Raw genomic sequence first — 18,619 nt, 5'->3', positions numbered from 1 at the left:
GCCTTCCTGGGACAGATGACCAGTCACATTCAGAAAGGAGCCATGTGTAGTATGATGGCGGATTTCAACTATCCTGTATTTGTTGAAAGTCAAACTCTGCCAAAAAAGTCAGAAAAGCTAAAACACAAAACAAGCTCAGGCTTGCTAGAAAGGTTAATAATAATTAAAAGGGTTTTGTTGTTGTTACATCTGTAGCAAAATGGGGAAAAAGGAAATAGTAGGGCTGCTGTGTGGAAAAGATGGTGAAATGCTAACAAGGAGGAAAGAAAAGGCAGAACTACACAACACCTTCCTTGCGCACGCACACACATGAGTGAGTGCATATGTACACACACATCACCTTTTTACATTTCTGAGAGTTAACAAGGCTTTGAAATTACATTTGCACATGGTAGATTGTGGACACTAGATGGTGCAGTGTGAACATCTGAAGGAGAGAGGCCCCTTTCTTTTGTTTCACGAAGACCGACAACTAGTCTGAGGTGTAGGTACCTTTTTGTAGCAGATGTAACAATTTAGGTTGAGCAGTATCTCACTTAATAGTTCACCAATATCCTTTCTCTTTTTAAATATTAGCTGCCAGTAATTATTTAACATGAAATATTTTCTTTCCTAAATGAATCTATTTAAAATAGATATAAGGGTGTCTAAAAATACTAATAATTTTCACTGGAACATGGCAATAGCTCTACCTCATCCCATAAATTCCAAATTTCCTATATGAGTTTTATCACCCTGGACAGTAATTGCTAAATACTGGGAGAGCACAGTGGGTTTTTCAGTAGTTGTATGGAAAAATAAAATTACAGAATGTGGCATTAATGGAAATAGAAAAAGAGAAGAAGAGAAGGACACTTTCCATATGTCTTGGAATTAACAAGAAATTAACTTGGGTGCATGTAAAATGCTGCAACATTTTCTCAGAAATTCTCATCAAAAAGGGGCAACAGAAACATGGACTGGATATTTAAAAAACAAAAACAAAGAACTATAGCAACCCATACCACAGCTTCTCAACACATTTGTTCTGTCTGGAGCCCTAAGTATCATCTCAAGTAATAAATAGTGCAGATTCCTCTTAGCACTGCAGAAACTGAGGCAATGCTAGGGTCAACCTCAAAAGAAAGGTTCCACTTTTGAATTAAAAATCTATCCCTAGTTTTACCTAAAGAAAGATGGGGGGACTGGAGGGTCCTGTTAGTATATTGAAGGTGAAAATGTTCAAATGTGGCAATGGCTGCAGAAGCCTAAATTGGCTACAGCTGTAGTCTAGAGCAGCAGCCGGATGCTCAAGGTCAATTGAGCAGGACTAAATGTAATAATAATAATAATAATAATAATAATAATAATAATAATATTTATTTATATACCGCTATTCCATGGATCATAGCGGTTTACAGCATAATAAAAATAATTTAAAAACACAATATACAATAAAATAGCAATATAAAACCAACAGTACAATTACAAGGCTGACAGGATGGAAAAAACGTCACATTCAGGGGGAGAAAAATAACACCAACGTTCACGGGGGGAATGCCTGACGAAAAAGGTAAGTCTTCAAGTTTTTCTTGAAAACATCAAGGGAAGTGGACATGCGGAGCTCATTAGGGAGTGCGTTCCAGAGTCTCGGGGCTGAGACAGAATAAGCCCTCCTCGTGACAGCGTAGTGGACATCTGGAACCATCAACAGATGTCTTTCTCCTGATCTAAGAGTGCGGGGCGGACTATATGAGGAGAGGCGGTCCTCCAAGTACCCTGGGCCCAAGCCATGTAAATATGCTATGTCATCGATCTGAAGAGGGATTGGTGTCTATGGTGCATAGCAACTTGTATAGGAAGAGGCTGGGCTTAGTGGTCACCTCATGGTAATTCTGTATACAGTCCGTCCTTGCCTTACGCGGGGGATCTGTTCCGGATCCCGCCGCGTAAGGCAAATTCCGCCTATGCTCGAGCCCCATTGGAAACAATGGGGCTCGTGCGCGGCGGCGCAGGAGCGCGTGAGGCGCAACAGGCGCGCACGCCCATTCAATTGAATGGGACGCACCGCCCCTTCTGCCCTGCGCGTGCCCCGCGTCTTGAGCACATATGCTCAAGGCCGCGTATGGCGTGCCCGCGTATGGCACGGGCGCGCTATATAAGGAAAATGCTGTTCTGGTGGATTGTGGGAGTTTGGAGATAGTGTGGTGTGTCGGTAAGAGTTTGTGTATAGTAGTGTCTAGCTCGTGTTTATTTGAAACAAAGTAATAAAACCCTCTAAGGAGTGAACTTCTGGAGAGTAATTCTTTAATTTAGCAGCTGTCTCTCCAGGCATTCTTCCAAGCAAGCTGAAAGCTTGTAATTGGAGTTTCACTCTGTTCCTGTGTTGGAGACATAACCGGCACCGGACCAGAATCATGGGCAAGGTTCATCACTCAAATATCAACAAGTGGTAGCAGAGGATGGTTGCCTGAATGGTTGCCATGCTGGTTCCCTTGGTGTTTGCCAAGTTGGTTCCCTGGATGATTCCCTCAGTGCTTGCCAGGTTGGAGTTGTTCCTGATCCAGAGAGCGTGAGCTGTGGAGTTTTCTTCCAGCTGTAAGTCTGCTTTATTGTTGCTGTTCATCTGACCGGTGCCGGAAGGTGAAAGGGAAGATAACAGTGGCAGTTGCAAATACTGCTGGGACTCTTTGGCCCTTTCCAGAAGGGCACAGTACGTACAAAATGGCGGCGCCCATTCTACATGGGTGCTGCCATTAGGACGTCACGACCGTGCCGCCTCCAAACGGAGCGGCACAGACGTGACGTCCTGGCGCTGCAGAAGGGAGCCTGCGGTGCCCTTTCTGTGCTGCATGAAGGAGCTCCATTTCGGAAATGGAGCTCCTCCTGTGTTTTGTGTCGCTGGCGCAAAACTCGCCAGCGACTCACCACTGTTGGGGTGTCCTTGGGCTTGGAGCCTCAAGGACAACCCTTTCCAGGCCACGGGAAGCAGCCCTTTGCCACTTCCCACGGCCTGGAAAAGCAGCGGATTGGGGCTTCAGGGCTGCCATTGTGGCAGCTGAGGCCCCAATCCGTTGGGGAAAGGGCAGGTACAGCTGCCCCAAAGGGGCGGTCTGTAAACTGCCTTTGCTGTTTTTGCTGTTTTGCTTTGAGCCATGGAGGCAGCTAGATATCCCAAGTTATCCAACACCAGTTACACCGCTTGGGCTTCGTATATGGAGGCACTGCTTATCTGTGAGGGTCTTTGGCATATGGTGGATGGTGGACTTACTGAAGGTATGATTGACCAGGATATGAGGGCACAAGCTACTATCTTATTGCCTCTTGAGCCAACCAGATTAACCATGTCCAAGAAAAGAGAAGACCAAATGATGGCAGAGTTGGTGTCAGCGCACGTCTTGGAAGAGAGCCAGTGACGGAGGTTTGAGGCAGCATGAAGCTGGCTTCTGGGCAGCTTCAGAGCATACTGTGTCAAAACGCTGCACTCTGAAGCCACACGGACAGTGGTGCAAGGGGGCAATCTGTTTCACTCCAGAGATTGTTTGTCTCTACTTGGCCGTGGAAACCCAGTAGGTGATCTTTGGTAAGTCACACTGTCTCAGCCTCTCTCTGAACAAATCTTGCCAAGAAAACCTCATGATAGGTTCACCTTAGGATCACCATAAATCAGAAATTACTTGAGGGCACACATCAACAACAGCAACAACTGTGTACCAGAGATGCCCACTGATCTTAAATTTTTTGATGGTGCCACCGTATTTGTTCATTCAAAGGAAAAAGGATTCAGATAATGATTGAGCTGTCTTATTTGCAAATGTATCTATCAAAATGACACAATACAATGATTTATAGGCACTGTAAATGAGTACTTGCCAAGTGCTTTTCAAATTATTTGTCTCTTAACTGCAACAGTGATTTTCAACACTTCAGAGTTGGGGTGCGGAGGAGAGGCTGTTCACTCAGAACCCGTGAGCATTCTTGGGATCATAATAAAAGTTGTTTGCATGTAACAGTTTCTCCAGACACACATTTCAAAAGCCCCCAACTCCAACACCATTTGCCAGGGATTGGGAGCTGTAGACTTTGGGAGTGAGAATGGTTGAGGGTGAAGCCCCCACTTAGTTTGGGGATGGAAGATGTCATTTCTTTTGCCCCAGAGCCCAGTCACAGAAGCTGCTACTTATTTAGTTTAGAGCAAAAGGGGCCCACGTCTACTTTAAACCTTTTGACTGCTGCCAAAGGAAATCTCCAGACACCCTGAGCCACAATGTACGTTTTCTTAGGTACAAAAACAACAACACAGGATTAATCAGGACTGAACTTTTGTAACTGGGAGACTTAGGGGTAGAAGAGCCTATTTTCAAATGAGCAGAGTTGATCTGCTGCAATCCTAAGCTCACTTTCTGATACAAGGGAATACAACTTCTGCTCCCCATAACCCTTCATCATGGGCTATGTGGGTTGGACTCAACGGAGTCATAGTCCAATAACATTTGGAAACCTGCAAGTTCTCCACCACTGTTCTAACAAGAAGCCACCTTGAGTCCCACTTTTGGGAGAAACATCTGAGATAAAACCAATAAATAACCTTAAATAAGTCCTATTGAAACATGCATACAATTGCTCTATTAATCACTGACAGAAAACTTTAGGGATTTGTTGGTATTCCTACAGAACTCCTTCAGATGATGACTCATTAAAAATAATAACAAAGGGTTACTCAGTGCCACACATCCCCAAAGAAGGCACAACACATACTAATTACAATGTTTTGACATGGAGTACAAGCACCTCCAGAGGCATCTTGTTGTGTGTGTGGGGAGCAAAATCTCAGTGATGAGCTGGGGCTGAAATGAAGTGGCAGAAGTAATAATTATACAGATTGCTTCTGTCTTCTTTACCAAGTTTGGTCTGGTTCAAACCAAGTTTGAAGAAAATTGTAAAGGTCATCACAGGGGGGAAAATCTCACAATTTCTTTGCTTCATTTAGTGATGCTACTGGAAAATGAACATTTTTCCCTTGGGCATCTTCTCTCCCAACTGCTTTCCAGTTAAGTTGACTCCAGATTCCTTAAATACCATTGTATACTTTATTACTTGTGGCTGTGTGTGGAGAGGCATATTCAAAAATACCTATGTGATGAAAGGGCCCATACAGACAGGCCAAAATAAAGCTGCTTCAGGTCACTTTGGAGGTATGCTGTTTAAATGATGCATACGTCCAAAGAGTCTGGAAGCCGCACCAAAGCCATGCTCCACTCTTTAGGACACAGGCTTCATTTAAATAGCATACCTCCAAAGTGACCCGAAGCAGCTTTATTTTGGCCTTTCTGTATGGGGCCGAAAATAATGTTCAAGTCTTTCTTCTTTCTCTATCCTTCTTAAGGACTTCCTCTTCTAAGCAACATGAATATTGGACCCAGTGGCCTTTCTCTTCTTCCCAAGTAAAGATGAGTTTGAACATTCTGATACCACTTTTACTGTGGTACTTCTTTAACGAGACATTTAATAATAATGGAATAATGAATAGACTCTATCCTTTTGAGACTGAATATTCACACTGTTCAAATGAGGAAGACTGCACTCATACCTTTCCTTCCCCACCAAACATTACAGTCCCTATTGCTATCTTAAGCTCTTGACTAAGAAGCAGGATGATGTACCACAAATTATGCAGTTGAGTTTCCCACAGTTAGGGAAATCTCAGGGGTCAGCACACCTGGAGTGCAACAGATGAGCCTCACCCTGGGAAAACCACCTTCATGATCATAGTATCTCCCCTGCCAAGTAAGTATGTTACTAAGGGTTATGAATGCAGGTCCTCTCCTTTCATAGGATTCAGCTGAGAGAATAGCTTGGACTAAAGAAACATATCTTTAGTTACACTGAAATCAGATCATTCTCCCAGGACCTGTTAAACTTGATTTTGGATTCCCCCCCTCCCCTTTTTTTCATGTAAAACACAACAGGATTTTCAGTAGAATTTCACAAGTGGTTCCTGCCACAAAATGTTTCAATAGTGCTCCTGTTCAGGGAGCCAATCAGCCAGACAAATATGGTCAGCCCTCTGTATTCACAGATTCTTTTTCCATGGATTCAGCCATCCATGGCTTGAAAATACTTTTGTTCTTCTTCTTTCTAAGTGTCCACTTGTGGGTGACCATCCTATCAGAACTCCATCGGTGAGTTCACTGTTAGAGGAAGGGATCGTAGTGGTGATGCAGATGGATTGCATCCATAGTGTGGTTTCTCAAGTCCCAGTCAATTCCCTGCACATCTCTTCTGCCACTTTTCTCTGCTTAAACTTTAGCAATCACATGTCTCACTTTCTAGAACCTTGAACAGTTCTGCCATTGTTTTTTGTACTTAGTATTTGAAGGACAATGTCTCAGCTGGGGTTAGTAGAAATACTGGATTAATGTCAGTGCTAAGCAAACTGTGGAATAACTGCGAACCATAATATGATAGTGTTATTTGACTGTACAGGACATAGCTTTCCTTCTCAGCAGCACATGTATGTTGAGTATCATCACAATATGCCGGCTAATTCAGCTAGATGTTTCCACCTCTGCAAGAGGAAATGCTGCTCTGCTGTGAAATTGCCCATCTCAACTTGTGTGGCTTCAATTTGTTTTTGACTTATGGTGACTCTAAAATGAACCTATCGCAGGGGTTTCTTGGAAAGATTTGTTCAGAGGATGTTTGTCTTTATTTTCTTCTGAGGCTGAGAGAAAGTGACTTGACCAAGGTCACCCAATGGGTTTCCATGGCCAAGTGGGGATTTAAACCTTGGTCTCCAGAGTCATAATCTAGTGCTCAAACCACCACACCACTCTGGCTCTCATTCTTTATGTCAACTAGAACCCATTAATGAGAATGGATTGGGCCCTTGATAAACTCTAAAGACTACATGCCTTCCTAATAATGGAAGCTGTTTTGCAGCATATCTTGGCGCTAAATCCAATGTTGCATCCTTTTCAGCCTCTCCATAATTCAGAACATGGGTGATGGGGAAAAGAAGACGCCATGCCATCATCTCATACTGCTGTGATGTTCATTTTGTTCCATTCAGATCAGGAGTGGAAAAGGTGAAACCCATGGACCCATAGTGTCAGTAGTGCTCTCCAAGGCTTCCCACCCCTACTGGAAGTTGCCTACTCTGGTAGAGATTAACCTGGCTTTGATACCAGTAGCTAGCTGTTGATTATTAAAAAAAATGGTGTGCATTTATTTATTTATAAAAATGTCAACCCTCTTTTGCTGTCCTTTTCTTCAAGATGGGAAAGCCTAGAATTGGTGCAGTTTGGCATGCTGCATGTATCTGAAGAGCTCCACATGTTGACACACCTATTTCTACTCATCTCCAAAATAAAGGAGAACTTTTCACCCAACTGCATCTTGACAAAAGCCTGACCATGTTACACAAAACAACTCAGCCATTGATTTCTATTAGGCAGCTGGGGATAGTCCTGGCACTTGCTGTCTGTTGCAATACATACTGATGACTTAAAAGTAGGATGGCCAATCTATGGCCAGAATAATATGCAGCGCTCATCTTAATTTCATAAAGTCCCTAAAATTGGACAGAGAGGTTGACTTGGCATAGAAAGTGAGAGAGAAGGAAATGGGGAAGAGAAGAAAACAATCTCATGTTGCAATGTTGCTAGCTCCTTCCATTTTTGGATCTAGCTGCTCCCACCCACTTTCAGATCTGCCCTTGTCCACCACCATCATATGACGGCCCAACAAGTCATTCCCAAGAATGAATCCCCAAAAGTGGCCGACATTAGGGAAAAATAAAAGAAATGAAGTTTCCCCACCCCTGTCTTACAGGTTTCGGGCCAAGAACCAAACCTTCTACAAAACTATTTAAGGACAATGCTAGTTGGCTTAATACATTGCAATCTGTGTTTTATTTATCATATACAAGCAGGAGGTTTCAAAAGACACTCTGCTATTTCTACATAGCACATCCTTCCACATGGATAATAAACTAGTGTTATATACAAACATGGAGTCACCATCATACACAAGTTTAGACTAGAAAAATAGTGGGCTTTTCCCTTCCAGAAGTTGGGTTAGGTTTTGTTTTTATTAATTTGTTTAACTCAGGAGGATCATTTGGCACATTGTACAGCCACAAATAATCAAAACTGACAATTGAATTGAGGACCATTGTTAATGAAGGATATTTATTTGTTTGTAAATGGCAAGTAAACACCTTAATTGACAAAAAACTGAAGACATTTGGGAATATGAAGTGAGTTTTCCTTCTTTTAAATGAAAATTCACAGTGAGGTGGAGACACTTGTTTGCTGCAGGTCAGAATTAGGATTGTTGTTCAATCATTATTTTGAAATATAGTGTGGCATCGGTTCCAAGGTGTCTTTTGGAAACCTGGGCAAGAACAGAAGCATACTGCTGTGGATTTTCCAATCAAACTCTGCACTATTGTCAGTCACTCTGTGGGGAATGGATAGGAGCAAATGTCTGATTTGCTAAAGTAGGCACAACACTTCTCTGTGCCCATGAATCCTATTCATTTAGAGAATGACATTCTGTTATACCTTAAGCAGCATAGTGAAGGTAGTGATTGTTCACTACTATCTGTAATAAAAAAAAAAGCTTGTGAGCCACAACACTACATGGAGAATAGCTAGACCCGGAGATGTGATGGACCACAGTTCCCACTATACCCCAGCCAGCACAGTAACTGAGGATGATGAGAGTTGTAGGCTAATACATCTGGATGGCACCAAGCTGGGGAAGGCAGGAAGTCCCAGATGAAACATTCTGGCACAGAAGATCTGCCCTCATGGAATCAATACAACTATTGATGGAATACACTTAGGATGACTGGAGAATGGCAACAACATCCATAGGTCTCTCCACTCTGCCACCCCTCACCATCCATGTTTCAAGTGCTCATACTGGTATGGCCTGGCCTTATCAGGCTGTCTTGTTTCAGATCCATTTTTGCTCATTTCCCAAGAAGCCCAAGGTGACACGTGTGTTCAACAAGCAGCCCTATCTGTTCCTGATCATCCAAGGTGCAGGTACCAGCAGTAATATCTGAGCTGGCATGGTACTTGCTGCCTGCATAATAGGAGGCATGGCTGAGCTCAAGTATCAAGGCTGGGGAATATGTGAACCTTCTAATGTCATTGGACTGAAACTCCCTAATGACAGTGCAGCATCTGTACAGTCATACATTCCCCATCCTTGCTTTTTAAAACAAAAATTGTCCATTTCCTATGCTAGACATAACTGAGTGTGTAAAAACTGCCACTTACAAAGCAATCTGTTTTCACTCCCTCGGCCAATGCTACCTTTCTGTATTCCTTTGCTGCTTTTATTTTTCAATTCATAAAGTTCGTTAATAAACAAGCTGGTTTGGGTTATTATACAATTGACCCACTATTTGTGATAAAGTATGACATTTGGGCCAGATATTATTCTCACCGAGGAGAGCAATAATTTTCAACATCCCTCCCTCCAAAAAATTTTCAGAACAGCTCTTTGGAACTCAGTGGCTGCAGTTCAGAAAATGTGCAACTTTGCAGCCTCAAATCATCCCACAAGTTGTTCTAAACTAGCCTTCCCTGGCTTGCTGCTTCTAATGGCCAGGCTGTCTGGGGATGAAGGGGATGAGCCATAATCCAACATAGCTGAAGCACACCAGGCTTTGGAAGGCTGTTCTACAACAATACAGATATAATGATCTTGGTCTCCATAGTGAATATAACATCTAGGTTGGTACTGTTTTAAGGGTTCAGGTGGCAGAACTGCTTGGGATACATTGTTTTAATTATAAAAGGGCATCTCCCCAAAATAGATTAGAAGGGCTATGCATGTCAGCATCCAACCCATGAAATCCCATGTGTTGACATTGCTTCATCCTCTGTTCTCTTCTTTCACCCATCCATAACACAATCAGTATCCATAGTGGATGGGCCAGTATAGACTATGCTATCTGTGTCGGAAGATGCATGCACTGACTGTTCTCTCCCTTTGTTCATTTCACAGCTTCCAGTTTACAGAAGTCAGCCTTTGTGATGGAAAACATCCTTTATTGAAAACACTTGCCATCCTAGGATGAACGGTATAGACCCCAGTTCAGCAAGGATCCATGTTTGATTCTGTAATTATATTACTCTATTAAAATGAAGAAAAAGAGCAGGGATTCCCAACCACTCACATGTACAACTGGCCTTCCCAGCTGGGAGAATGAGTAGCATGGGTGGGAAAGAATCCTGTTGTTATATCTACTCATTGAGTGGACATAACAATGAGATTCACTCATTGGAAAAGAAAGGCATTGGGAAATATAGCAGCACAAGGGAGAATCTGTACATATGGCAAGGGTGTGATGGCCTATGGGAACAGGATTCCCAGGGAGCCTCTGTGAACCAGATTATGATCCTCCATGAGCCAGATAAACCCAGAGGTTCCACTTCCCTGCTCTGCTTCAAGCCTTGTGGAGGAAAACAGACACAAGACAGCTAATGGCAGGCATTTGCAATGTGAAGATATTCAAACACAAGCATGGAAAGTATGCCATGGGCTGATCTCTTTGGAACTGGGTTGCCAGTGGTGAGCATCGACCCACATCCCATACCAATACTATAATAATGCCTATCTTCCTGTATGTATCTTTGGCCTACAAGTGCTTGTAGAAAAAAAATCAGAATAATTCTTTTTTAATAAAACGTCATTTTGAGTAGATGGACAAGCTTCATAATGTATCTCTCAAGGTGTCCTTAAAATGAAATCCACACTTCCATGCAGTGCTCACACCAGGCCATAGCCTGACAGGATGGAACATGTAGGCCAGCAAGCAGAGTTGAAAAAGGGGTATATGAGTGGAATTTTGAATAGTCTGGTGAGTAGGGGGTCATTCAAAGGAATGAAAACAATGAACAAACACACACAGAGAGGCTGTATCTCACTCCTCTGCCTCCACTTCCCCATCCAACAAAGACCTCCTTCCAGGGTGTTGCCGCTTCTCTTCTCCCTTGCTAACATTATCTAGCAACTCTAGCAGCAAGTTGCCTTTGCTGCATTTCAAGGAATCCTGCAGGTCACAGGGGGCAATGTAGTCTGGACTCTCTGAACTCAGGTACCTCTTGCCTGGATGCTGCCGCTTCTCTGGATTCTGCTCATCTTCCTCTAGCTCCTCATCCCAACTTCGCTTGCCAGGGTGCTGTCGCTTGCTATATGCCAGATATCGCTTGCCTGGATGCTGCCTTTTAGATAATTCATTCAAATAAGCTAGTTGGCTGTTTGGAGTGTTGAGGTATTGTTCCCACAGGGACCTTCTGCCTGGATGCTGCCTCTTCTGCAGTTCTGAGTAGAGATCAAAATTGCCATCTTCTTCTCTCTTCCCAGGATGCTGTCTCTTTTCCAGAGTGTACAGATCTCTCTTCCCAGGATGCTGCCTTTTGGAGATCGAGTCCAGCTGGGGAGTATTTAAATCTGCCCAATAAAAGGAATAACATTAACACACATTGTTAATGACATTCGGAGCCAATGTGACACAGTGGTTTGTGTGTTGGACTCTGGGAGTGTGTGTTTCTGTTCCTTCAATTCAGCTGCTGACTTATGGTGACCCCATGGATGTCGTCTTAAGTAAGGAATACTCAAAGGTCATTGCTTTCCTCTGAAATAAGGTTACTTCAGCACCTGCTATTCTCTGGCAGAATACCTTCTAAGTACTGACCAAGCCTGATGCTGATACGTTTCCCAGATGGGATTTGATGCCTTTGAGTAGAGATCAAGGTTCAAATCCCTTGGAAATCCATTGAGTAATCCTGGATAAGCCACATTCTCTCAGCCAAGAGGAAAGAAGCGACAAACTCCTTTGAATAAATCTTGCCAACAAAACCCTAGGGTATGTTCTCCCTAAGTCAGAGTTAACTTAAAGGCACATAGCAACAACAAGAAGAGCATTTTTGAACACCGACCTTGTTGCTGTTTGTAAGTCATAATGTGTTGTAGAGGCATTTTCTTTCTCCTGTCCCAGAGCTTTATTGCAACCCCTGCTTTTTGCTCTCAGATTTCACCATATGTCATGCACATGAAATTTTGTCAGGAACCTCTTCTAATCTCCATCCCATCCTACACTTCCTAGTGGTGTAATCCTATATCCAGATTTACTTGAAAACAAGTCCCACTGTATTTAAGGAGGCCTATTTCCCAATAAGAATACATAGGATTGTAGTTGTATTGCCCAATTTGTTCTTACATCTAACAAGAAAAGAAGGAAAAGAATAGAAGGAGAATTGCATGCTTTTTGATTTTCGAAGGTTGAGAAACTGAATACACTGACAAGACTCATCTGCCCAATAGTAAGGCTACAACCCTGGAAACCATTGCTGGAGGGCAGATGCCATTTGCCTTTCACAACCTAGCCCACTGCCCTCAGGTACAGTTAAGGTTGCTATCTGCTCTCTATGCTGGAGTCATATTGAACTTTCAGTCCAGTCAACTTCTATACATGGAACTGCAAGGGAACAGGTGCCTTCTTGCCTTTTGCTGCAGGAGGCAAAACCTCTAAAACCTAGAGTCATAGAGTTGAAAGGGGCCTCATGGGCCAACAGGTTCAACCCCACTGCTCAATGTAGGATCTCCAGCTAAAGAATGCCCAGCAGCTAGCTGTCCAGACATTTTTTGAAGACACCCAGAGAAAGAGACCCTACCACTTCTCTAGAGAATTGATTCCATTGCTGAACTGTCTCTTGGAACATTGCTCTTACTGCCAAGAAGTTCCTTCTAATGCTTAATTGAAATCTACTCTCCTGTAGTAAAAATGTACTCTCCTTCAAACCATTAGACCTGGCTCTACCCTCTGGGGCAGCAGAGAACAAGCCACCACTCTCCTCCTTCTGACAGCCCTTGAAGTATTATTTAAAGAGTGTGATCATGTCACCCATCATTCTTCTCTTCACCAAGCTGAATATGTCCAGCTCTTTTAACCTTTCCTCATGTTTTGTTCTATGTTACTCTTATTATCTTTGTTGCCTTTCTCTGAATCTGCTCCAACCTGACTATATTCTTAAAATCAGGTGTCCACAACTGTATTTAGTAATCCAGATGAGGCCTTATCAGTGCAAAATATATTGTGACTATTACTTTCCACAACTTGGAAACTGTGCTTCTATTAATGAAACATAGAATTCACCTTCTTTGCTGCAGCATCTCACTGCTGGCTCATGTTCAATTTATGATCAACAATAATCCCAAGGTCCTTTTTGCATGTAGTACTGCTGATCCATGGATTCCCCATCCTATACCTGTGCATTTGGTTTTTGTGACTGAAAATTAGAAATTTGTATTTGTCTCAACTGAATTTTGATTTATTAATTTCACACCAGTTTTCTTTTTATCTAGGTTTTTTAAAAATAGAAACACATTTCTCCTTATTATCTTTGGATGCTGTAGAGCAGGAGGAAAGACCCTACAATTTACTAGCCTGCTGATCAACACTATATTTGGATAGTTGTCAGAAAAGTCTCAACACTAGATAAAGACACTTTCTTAGAGACACTGAAGCAGAGTATGGATGACCCTCTGTCAGAGGTGATGTAGTTGTATTCTGATAGGCAAAGTGGCCATGATGGATGGAAGATTCTGGGGTATGTAGTCTAAAAAGGTAATTTTTTCAAGGTCAGTATCCTGCACTTCAGATCCTACTCTCAGCAAGGGTTTGAACTAGATGACTTCCAAGGCCCCTCACAACTCTGTATTTTCTCAGACTGATTAACCACTATTATTAAAAAGAGGGGAGGGGAGGAGAAGAGGATCTACTTTGATTTCTGCTAGAACCTCAATATCAGCTCCAACCAGGCAGACCCCAATGCAAAATAGCAAGTCAAGAAGTGAAACTGATTATCTATTGTCTTTCTGTTGCAGACCTAACCCAGAGTCATCCATTGGTGTGATCTCCACACAGAAATCTACAGATGTGTTACCACAGATCAGGGATTCTAAACATTAAATTGAGATCAAAAATATTGTTGAACTATTGGGAAATGGGGTCAATTCTCAATCTATCACAAATCTCTAAAAGACCTATCAGTAGATCCTGATCTACTTTCTGCAGAGCCTTTGTCGGAGAAACATAGGAAACTGCTTATACAGCATCAGACCATGGTCATCTAACTCATTCTCAGCTATCCTGACAGTGGTTCTCCAGCAGTTCAGATAATATCTTTCACAGCTGTACCAGAGACATTGGGTACTGAAGCTGGGAAATTCCGGTTATAAGATGCCTGTATTAAATGTACCATGAACAAGCTGAGAGGCCAGCCTTGTACTGAACACATAAGGAAAGATTGGAAAATTTGCTTTAAGATTTAAGGAATAACAGTACGACTTGACCATAGCTTAGTAAATGAAGAAGGCATCTGTCCTGCAGCTGTCATTAATTTAATTAAATTACAGTCCACTTGGAGGACCTTTCAAGGAAGAAAAGAGACATATAAACAAACAACCTAAGAAGGGAGTGAATTTCAGCTGCTAAAGTCCCTGTCACACTACACAATTGTAGTACTTGATACCACTTTAACTGTCATTGCCACATCCTGTGGAATCCTGGGATTGTTAGATTGGTTGCTTCACTAGAGCTCTTTGGCAGAGAATCTGACCTGCCTCACAAAATGGCAAATCTCAGGATTCCATAGGATGCAGTATCAACGTGCTATAATTGTGTAGTATGGGATACTGAAATGAACATAAAATCCCCTGGATTACACATACCTTTGTTGGGATCCTCTTCACCTTCTTCCAGTTTCCTGAAAACAGATCTCAAGATGATGCTCTCTGCCCTTTGGAAGATGTCACCCAGATGACTCTTTTCCTCATTCCCATCTCCTTCTGGAAATAGCTGTCCCAAGTTGCCACAGACAGTGGTGAGAGTCAGAGAAAAGAACAGAAGGAACAGCTGAGCAGATACCATTGTGGGACTGCAAGTCCTGCAAGGGAAACAGGATGACAGAGCATGGAGCAAAATAGGTAAGAAATGCATTCTTAATAACTCAAGGAAACATGGTATGTTCATGGAATTAAATCCAAGCCCTTCTGTTATTATCCAGCCCTGCTGAAGTTCCCTGCGGAAATTATCATTTTGTTTCTTTTAATTTTCTGGACAGTCCCTCAGTTTCCATGAACATCTTCAAATGACTTGGGATGTTTGCCTCTGAGCAACGATGGAGGCTGAATCAGTGGGAAAATGCATGCTGATTTTGTTTTATTGTCCTCATTTCATGATGAAGATCTTTATCTGCCTTTCCTACTGTGTGTTTATGTGTCCCCACACACAGACACACACACACCTTCCCCCTAGTAGTAACCTGATTCTTTTCTTAACTGTCAAAAATCTAAAGCTACGTAAACTTCATTTCAAGGCACCAATTCTGATTTTGCTTCATATTGCATATACATGTTGGGAATACAAAAAAACAAGAATGAGTGTGTATATTTAAAACAGGGTTTCTGCAAAGAATTATATTATAGATTGCCTAAAATATATTCCATTTTGAAAGAGCTGTTTGAAACCACCACAGGTTTGTGAAGGTTTCATGAAAATTAGCCGATTGTCATTTTTCTAATACTCTATTTTCTAATACTCTCAAAACATTTTGAAACATGGTTAAGAACTCTCTTGAAAACTTTGCTGTTTTAACATGCCTGAAATTTTACATTTTGGCTTCTGACTTAAAGGACATTTAGGCTAAAAAGAGAATCAGAATAGGACATTTTTTTTTCAGTTTATTTGCCACACTTTTCCTTCTCTGATCACCTACATGACAAATGAGCAACCATAATTTTTAAGGGACTTTGAATTGATTTGGAGATGTTTTGCCAGCTAGTCATTGGAGCTCACTTGTTTAAAAATGAATGTTTCACTAGTTAAAAGAAATGCACACCTTCCATTTAAAGTTTTACAAAGCAATTCCTCAGAACAGGCATCCGCCTCACCCCAGTAAATAGCATGATTTTATAACCATCAGGTGCATAGCTAAACAACAGTAGTATTTGAGCATACAGATGTGTGTGCTGCGTCTTGATTTTAGTTGTTAATAAAGATGGGGAAAGTTTTTAATGCAGGCAGACTTAGCATTGTAATCTAAATAGAATTACCTTGTCTCTTGGTGCTGTACTCCTTGGCTGAGGTTTCCAAAGGGATGCTTGAGCTCCCTATGTTTCTGCAGCTGTCAAACACGTCTGAGCTTCAAAGTGGCCCTTCCCCCTTGGAGCACATGAGACATCCAACGCGAACTGCTGCTGAGTTCTCCTTTGTGGGTTAGTTCTTCTCTCCTTCTTATACCCTCCTGCCTCTGAAGAACCTATTATGCAAATCACTGTGAGGCAAATGTACACGATATGTTGTGTTTCCCCCTCCTTTTCATTGATGTCAGTGGTCTGAAATTTTGCGTGTATGTTAAAAACCTGAGAGTTGTGAGCTGACCTCAAAATACTTGAGGTTCTGGGGAGGAGTGGGGAAATGTTCCAGAAAATAATATAACATGAGAAAGGTTTTGTCTTAATGTAAACTCAGCCGCTTCAGGTCAAGCAAGTGCTCTGCATCAACTAAGAAGTGCATCATTCTTGCGATAAGGAAGGCAAAATAACACATACACACAGAAGGAATGGGAAGCTATGTACAGTATTTAAAAATTGTTGCTCTTCCTATTGAAGATTTTCAAAACTGCGGGAAGTACGGATGCCCACAGGTGCTTAGGCAATGCTCCATGTGTCCCTGCTATGCAACCCTATTCCAAGACTTTGCATTACTCTGAGGAGAAGAAAAAACACTATAGAGTTGGCAAAGCACCAGCATACAGTTTCACTCTGAAAAAACATTTTTATGCATGTGTTTGCATGTATGCATGTAAGATAGAAGGCTGAATATATGTAAATTGATGCCTGCTATTTGAATGCCAACAAATGTCTCTGTAGAAAATTTTGCAGCTGTCAACACAGCATATAGTACTCTGTGAGATCACTCTTCCTCATATATATTATTATATTGCTGGTCTGGTTCTTTTTTAAAAAAAACATGTAATTTAGACAATCTGAACTACTGTACTTTAAAATCTCACCTTTCCAATGAATGCCCACTTTGTAGGTTTAGTTCTGTGTGAATTCTACAAAAAAACCTTTACTCTGGGGGTCTAAAATGTCCTGTCTGTATGGATGTGCATTAGGGTGATATACAAACCTTTATGTGGTATTTAGTCTCTGACTTCACATTCACACATTTACTTCGAAGTCTTCTAGTGTCAGCTTACCTACTTATCAGCATAGTGGCATTGTAGATGTTGTGGCTGAGCATCAGTCACATGGGTGATTCTCTATGTACATGATAGTTGTACATATGTACAAATATAAGTGCATGTGTAAAACACATGTAATATGAGTTTTACACATGCTCTTATATATGTAGACCCCTACAGTGTCTGTCTGTCCGACCATCCCATAGGTTACGCAGGATTGCTGCATCAGTTACTGGGCAAACTGTCCCCACATACTGAATAATATAGTATAAGAGTGGCAAACTGATGCTCACACAAGTGTTCATGGTGCATGCATTCACACATAACCAATGACTGGAAACAAGTGGTTCATTTTCAGATGTTCAGTAGCTTTACACTGAAGAAATGTATTGTTTTTAGATCCCTCATGCAAGGAGACAGATTTCATCTTTTGAACAGGATTCAAATCCTTTCTCATTTTTTTTAAACTAAGGAAATGTGATGGCAGATAAAAATAGGAGCATGACAGCTTCACAACTTTATCAAGATCCTGTCGCTTTTAATCTAGATCTTTGTCACTATTGTTTACAAAATTAAACATCAAGACCTTACATTGGCAAGGACCATATTGCTAGAAAATTGGATTCAGGCATCTGCAAAATAGTTTACTTTGGTAGAACCGTAATAAGAAAGAGACGTAAACCACTGAAACCATGGAGGTATTGACAAGGTATAAATTAGGAGACAACCGATCTTCAGAACTGGGACTGTAGCTGTACTGCAACATTTAGAATATGCTGTAAACATTTAAGTGAGCTGCCCATCACATTTGCATGGACTAATAACTAAAAACCTTCTCATCTGTTTCAATGTGAGCCAATGTACTGATTGCAAGGGCTTCTTCCCAGAGTTTTGAAATGTTATGTTTTTGGACAATAACGCCCAGAATTCCTCAGTCAGTATGGCCAGTGACTGGAGGATTAGGGGAACCAGCATTCAAAAAGATTAAAAAGTTGCTAAAAATAGAATGTTGATCTAGTTTGGATACGTGGCATTTTAAAAAGAAGAACTGCATGGGATGCTATAGAAATAGAACAGATTCTTAATGGAACTGCAGTTAGCTGAACAGACCATCCCTAAGGGGCAGCCTGCAGCTGCCTCTTTAGTCGCTGGATCAGGGCCGCAGCAATGGCCCCAATCTGGCATTTCCACATCGTGGCCCCAATCTGGCATTTCCATGGCACAAAAAGGAGCCACAAAAAGTGGCTCCTTTTTGTGCCACAGAAAGGGCGCCCTAACTGTGGCTTTTTGCTGCTTCTTCAGCACAGCGCATGTAAGCACTGTGCCAAAGATGCAGTGTGATGCCCCCACGCTGGTTCTTTATG

At 41.9% G+C, this 18,619-nt stretch overlaps 1 protein-coding gene and 1 pseudogene across 1 annotated transcript; both read right to left on the bottom strand.

The window, feature by feature from the left end:
- Nucleotides 1-5,635: 5,635 nt before the first annotated feature.
- Nucleotides 5,636-5,774, bottom strand: LOC121924475 (annotated as a pseudogene).
- Nucleotides 5,775-10,413: 4,639 nt separating this feature from the next.
- On the bottom strand, nucleotides 10,414-16,313 carry TRH (thyrotropin releasing hormone). The gene is made up of 3 exons (XM_042448253.1): nucleotides 16,120-16,313; nucleotides 14,737-14,951; nucleotides 10,414-11,454 (listed from the first exon to the last, which is right to left on the bottom strand). The coding sequence occupies exons 2-3, from the start codon at nucleotides 14,933-14,935 to the stop codon at nucleotides 10,925-10,927; spliced, it is 729 nt and encodes a 242-aa protein (XP_042304187.1). The 5' UTR covers nucleotides 14,936-14,951; nucleotides 16,120-16,313; the 3' UTR covers nucleotides 10,414-10,924.
- Nucleotides 16,314-18,619: the final 2,306 nt, after the last annotated feature.

The sequence above is a fragment of the Sceloporus undulatus genome, chromosome 2, assembly GCF_019175285.1.
Source record: "Sceloporus undulatus isolate JIND9_A2432 ecotype Alabama chromosome 2, SceUnd_v1.1, whole genome shotgun sequence".
Lineage (NCBI taxonomy): Eukaryota > Metazoa > Chordata > Lepidosauria > Squamata > Phrynosomatidae > Sceloporus > Sceloporus undulatus.
Note: the sequence above shows the minus strand (reverse complement) of the source record. Positions and strands in the feature narration are given on the sequence as shown.